Consider the following 6,329-nt stretch of genomic DNA (forward strand, 5'->3'; position numbering starts at 1 on the left):
ATATATGCACTGTTTTCTGTTTTTGGTGAAGCATAACAAAATCAGAAGGGTTTAAAACTGTGTCAAGATGTTTGAAATATGAACTGGTAAGTATTGGCACAATAAATTATAAATAAAATACAATACAATAAAATGCTTAATTCCACCATTTGTATCCTGGTGTGACTGAGCCCAAAGGGCAACGCAGCTGTCTGCTGGGGGTTGCCAAAGCTGCTCAGCACTAAAACTGCACACAAACACACACACACACAAGCACAGCCTTTCTATCTGCGGTTGCTCAAGTTTCTGTCTGTGGAACATGATCTGGCCACACTTTTGCTTTTGCGAAAGCCATCGATTCTCCTCATTGCTCATTGAAAGAGTGACCACAACACAGCTTGAAACAAATGGATGGCAGGCGTCTCTGTCTCCTCCAACCCCCTCCTGACTCTCTCTCTCTCTCTCTCTCTCTCTCTCTCTCTCTCTCTCTCTCTCTCTCTCTCTCTTTCCTCCCATCTTTCTCTGTAGATTGATTGATGAACATGAATGTTTGTTGGCTCAGTAGAAAAGCTACTTGTGGCTGAGCTTAGGGCTGCACGATATGACCTAAAATAAAAATCACGATTAATTGCACATTTTACCTCGATAACGATAAATGAACGATAATTTAATTTTTTTGTGAAGAACTTTTGCATGATAAAAATAGGCTATACAATCTATTTCTTAACCGCTAATTAACTTGTTAGTCCTAACTCCTAACTTTGAACCAGCAAGTTGCGTTTGAAGCTCCTCTTTATTTCTACTTGTGGAGAGCTACGTGACGCATGAAACCAGGGACCTGCGAGTTAAATCGGCCGTCTGAGAGTAAACCAGGCAGACACACAGCTGACAACCTGCCATAGGCGCAGGTAGTGGGGGCGAAGCTTTAAAACTGCGATGACAATAAAATGATAGCTTATAAATATCTCTGGTTGTTGTTTCTGTTCCACGGCATGATGTGTGTCATGCTTGGGGTGTGGGATGAAGAGAGGGATAATTTTAGTAATTTTAAAATTATTTAATTTATCTTCAGTGTGTATTGGCCAATCAGGATTTAGCAGACAGTGGCGAATCAAGTGGCGACGTGAATTTTTCGAGGCAGTGGATTTAATGAATTCGGAAATGGAGCGCAGATTCGATCAAGCTGCAAAGAGGGAGAAAGTGCTGCTGGATTCTGCTCATGGCCTTGCTGATGCTGACTTGAGTAAACTTCAGCTTCCGCGGATGGACATTGCATCCCTAGGCCTGCAACTGCGGATGCTGGGTGGCCTCACCAAACAACAAGCATTCCACTCAGTCAAAGAACTTGCTCGCTTTGTATCAGCTCCAGTACACAAACAAGAGGGCTCTTCATCGAGGTGGAAAAGCCGATCCACTTGTGCCTCTGTTTACCAGCGTCTACTGCGGACTCTGAAAGGTCTTTCTCAGCTCTTCGCCACCTGAAAACCCTGGCTCAGAGTAGACTTTCACACATGGCGTTGCTTCACGTCCACAAAGACATTTTGGATGAGTCTGGATATTCAGGATCTCATGGCAGAGTTTATCAGCCGAACTCCAGAGCGCAAATCTACGTTTGGTGTACCGAAATCATCATAAGGTAGAGACACGGTGTCTTACATCTCTGCGTCTTTTTCCTGCCGCTGTGCAGGCCCAGATGGTAGCCTATATTTAGCCTAGTATGATTGGGATTTATGTATGCCTATTATAAAGAAACGAATAGTCTGTAACTTTTTAGAATTTGTCACAACACAATTTGTTACTTTGTGGCACTTAGGCCTTTTTTTGGGCCGTTATGCAGTTCATGAACACTTAATCTACTTGTGGTTGTTTTAAAGTGCCCATATTATGAAAAAATCACTTTTTCTGGGATTTGGGGTGTTATTTTGTGTCTCTGGTGCTTCCACACGCATACAAACGTGGAAAAAAGTGAGATATGGGTTTCTGAATGTGTCCTGCCTTCAGTCTCCGGGTGAGCTGGTCAAAATCTGCATGGCTTGCTAGATCAGTAGCCGAGAAGAGGTGGCTAACCGCTAGCATGCTACCTAAAACACACACAAGTTCACCATAATCTACAAAAGAACTACTTACATGTCCCTGTTCTGCAAGTATTCCACGCTAAGTTGGAAGCGCGCCCTCGTTTAGAAGAAGTCTCCCGGCTAATCCTGTCTTGTAACTGACCGAAGTTGTTTAAACAGCTAACTAGGTGAAATGATCCTTACCTAGCTACTGCGCATGTGCGACTGCCAACAAAGATGGTAAAAAAAATCCGAGGTCTCACTCTGTAGCTAAAACAGTGACCTGAACACAGGGTGAAAAGAGGAGCTGCAGCAATGTGCAGTACAACAAAAATATGGTGTATTTTGAAAATTAAACCATGTAAACCTATTCTGGTACAACCTCAAAATACAATTATGAACCTGAAAATGAGCATAATATGTCTGTTTTAAAATAAACATACATTGTCATCTAGAAAACCGATCCTAGTGCATCGAGCTCCTCCCTTTTTAGTTTATATGCATGCATTCACACAGATATTTAGATATGCCTTGGTTAGGTTTTTGGAGTTCGCTGTGCAGTAGGCCCTATGTTAGGATATAGTTTGTGCGCACCGTCAGCTCAGCTGCACTTCATGGAGGGGAGGGGCGAGTGAGTTTTTAAAAGGAGACAGAGGTAGAGTGGTCTGGGGAATACAGAGCCTGTGTAACATAGTATCTTTAGACTCTACGTGGACCATGGACATCTAACTCACTTTTTCTGGCTAAACTCCACTACCACGGCCCCTAAAAGGACCGTCATCTGGCGGTGCCTATAGCCGGCTCACAGTCACCTATTGGCGGCTAAACAACTGCCGCTGGTAGACGGCGTTCCGGAGCTCTGTAGCGGCTAAATACAACCAGCAACTGCTGCTCGGATTTTATCGTTTTATGGCACTATAGACTGTTCACATTACAGCGCATTACTTAGTTCAAAATACTTCTATTTGAGGTATATAATATATGGTCTATTGGGATAGCATTGATAACTTTGGGTGGGGGGGGATACATTTTGTTCCCACCGGGGATAAAAATAATTCAGCAGAGATAGGAATATGTAGACCATAAGGGGGAAATTCCACCCATCCCCCCCAGAAAAATCGCACCGTCCTCTTTGTGCAAAGTTCTAAACTGTAAAATCAGACCAGTTCTTTGTTGCAGAAAGGCAGCTATCACTGTGGCTTTTTACTCCCATCTGTGGTCAGGTTTAGGTCATGTGAGGTAGAAATAGGGGTGTCGGCCATATGTGGAAATTTTCCAACTGGCCACTATCAGCTCACGAACGGCGATTGCCGATATAACCGGGCATTTGCGTGTGCGGCAGCTTCACACCTTTTTAAACACCAGGTTATGTCAGAGCCGAGGGACGCAAACGCAAATGGATGTTGTCAAGACAAGGTTCAAATTGAGTTGGAATGTGTAAAATAGCATCTTTACAGTGCGTTCAGACAGTCTTGGATCAGTGAAGACACCAACTGAAATGCAGAAGAGGATTTAAATTGCCTTTCAGGGAGCTGAAAATTTGATGCCTTCAACCATCCAACCATCCTGACAACTCGTGTGTTCAGGGAAAACGAGGACAGCAAAACAAAAAATCTATCTTCAGGGTCTGTTTTATAATAGGCCTAGCTTGCATATTTGAAATAAGAAATCAATAGTCATTGCCTTTTTAATCAATTGGAAATGCATACAGCTTAGGGTGAAATGAAATCATTTTTTTCATTTTGTGGCTCTTTGAAATCAACTCTGGCATGTAGATCACATATTCCCTTGTATTTTCATTTGTCTCAGCATGAATAAACCCAAAGATATAAAATATACCAGTTACTTGATGTCAGGGTTTTTTCTGGCTCAGAATGGGCCTTGTGCATATTAAGTGGAGGATGTGGGGGGTCCTCCCCCAGGAAATGTTGAGCATCAAACACTTCATTTCCTACATTCTGATACATTTTTATGCGCTAATCTATGGTGGAAACGTGTTCATGTGAAGTATAAGATCAGGAAGCAGGTGACAATTCAAAATATAAAAATATAATGGAATATAATGCAGTAAGGGTGCTTTCACATCAGGGACCTGGGCCTGGATCCGAGTACACTTGAAAAGATGGTCTCGACTACAGTTTTTGCGTACTCCTGTACGGTTGCATCAGGTGTGGAAACACAGAAGTGAACTACTATATAACACGACTACGAGGAGATTTTAACCAATTACGAAACTGTCTTAATTTAATACTGATGCCTCTTCATCAGACAGCAGCGCAGGGTCACCGTAGAGTGGCATGGTTTAGCCTAATAGCTGGTTTGATTTGCATTGAGAGATGATTTTATGGAAAGTACCCCATGCCAATCTCTAGGTATGGTGAAGGGTATGTAATGATGTGGGGCTATTTTAATTCCAAAGGCCAAGGGAACTTTATCAGGATGCATAGTATCCTGGATCCACGAAATAACTGGCCTTTAAAAATAAAAATCTGCCTGCCTCTATGGGAATTTAACATAGGGGTGTACTCACTTTTGTTGCCAGCGGTTTAGACATTAATGGCTGTGTGTTGAGTTATTTTGAGGGGACAGCATATTTACACTGTTATACAAGCTGTACACTTAATACTTTACATTGTAGCAAAGTGTAATTTCTTCAGCGTTGTCCCATTAAAATATATAATGAAATATTTACTAAAATGTGAGGGGTGTACTCACTTTTGTGAGATACTGTAGATGTAGCATGAGTGCATCAAGGCACAGTATAGGGGTGAATGGAATGGTGGGTTGAATGGAATTCAGATTTTACAAGTAAATGGTTTATTTCCTGGTACTGTAGCAAGTACTGTCCAGCTACTGAGGCCACTCGGACGCACTCCCCAGTTTGTTATTTTGATGACAAACACTCTCCATAATGTAATCAGTGTTAACCCAAGAAAATCTCCCAAATTTCACAAACACCATCCACAAAGAACATGCTGCACGTCCAGTTACTCAGAGTTTCCTGATAATCAACACAAGTCCAGTCAGAGCTCTGAGGAAAGGACCGGTGCAAAACAAACACCCCATAATCAGATATATATGCATTTTTATTCCTGTAGCTTTATTTATGGAACTGCAATGAACTCAGGAAACTAAAGACACTTATCTGTTAAATCTTTGCTGTTGTATGGTGCAGTGTGTACATGTACCTCCATAACTTATGTCTTATTTGGCTTTCCTTTCTATTTCTGTTTTTGTGTGTGTAATATCCCCAGCACACATTTATACACATATTACATTTACACACACACACACACACACACACACACACACACACACACACACACGGCAGTGTGTCTAATGTAAAAATGATATGCAGTACTGTCATATTCTTCAGCATCGTAATGCTATTTTAACACCATTCTTCTTTATCATTCTCTTAACATCTCTCTCTCTCTCTCTCTCTCTCTCTCTCTCTCTCTCTCTCTCTCTCTCACTCTCAGACTGCGGCGGCAGCAGCAGAGTCCTGGTCTGTTTGGGAAAATGCGATCAGCTCGATTCAGTCCTGAAAACCCAGACGGTCCGACCAGCGACATGGACGAGGAGGAGGAGGAGCTGCAGCTCCAGATCCCATGACACACACACACACACACACACACACACACACACACACACAGTGATACAGGATATACTTTTACACAAACATATAGAAGTTGAATACTGTTGCTCTTGGGGGGAAAACTTTGTATCTCAAGAAATGGTCACATTAGTTCTTAAAAGACCACTCCAACATTATGGGAGATATTTTACCCAGAGTCGGACCAAAAGGTCAATATCACTTGTAGCTCTGTGCATCCACGCGTCCTTGTTGGATGCAAATGTTAGGCGATTCATTGCTGCTTGCAATAATCAAATTATCATCAAAAAACAAATGAACAAAAAAAAGCAAAGCAAGCCTTCTCGAACAAAGAGACTACAAAGATGCCACAAAATTGTTTATCTGGACTTCAAACATGAAAGAGGTAATGTGACAAAGTTTCAACCAAGCAGCAATCACACACCTACGGTAATCCTCACACGGAACACACACACATTCTCATACACACTAAGACACACACGTGCTTGGACATACAGGCACACAGCAGCAGGCGTTTGACAGACATTAACAGGATGTCCGGTAGTGTAATGCTGAATGAAAGGATCTCTCTTCAACTTCCACCAAACCACTCTGGCAGAGGCCGACCGTATCGTCCTTTCAATGTACTCATTCTTACCTCATATCATCGCGAGCATTACACCTGTCCCATCTGAACTGTG

General features: G+C 42.2%; 1 protein-coding gene across 3 annotated transcripts in view; it reads left to right on the plus strand.

Annotated features, from left to right (window-relative positions):
- The window catches only part of ccdc102a (coiled-coil domain containing 102A), a 105,961-nt gene extending 99,975 nt beyond the window's left edge, over positions 1-5,986 (plus strand). For all 3 annotated transcript variants that reach the window (XM_031292729.2, XM_035999883.1, XM_035999882.1), the window contains one exon: positions 5,516-5,986. In XM_031292729.2, the coding sequence (XP_031148589.1) occupies positions 5,516-5,648 (133 nt within the window). In that variant the 3' untranslated portion in view covers positions 5,649-5,986. The remainder of the gene's footprint in view (positions 1-5,515) is intronic.
- The last annotated feature ends 343 nt before the right edge of the window (positions 5,987-6,329 follow it).

The sequence above is a fragment of the Sander lucioperca genome, chromosome 3 (genome assembly GCF_008315115.2).
Source record: "Sander lucioperca isolate FBNREF2018 chromosome 3, SLUC_FBN_1.2, whole genome shotgun sequence".
In the NCBI taxonomy this organism is placed as follows: Eukaryota; Metazoa; Chordata; class Actinopteri; order Perciformes; family Percidae; genus Sander; species Sander lucioperca.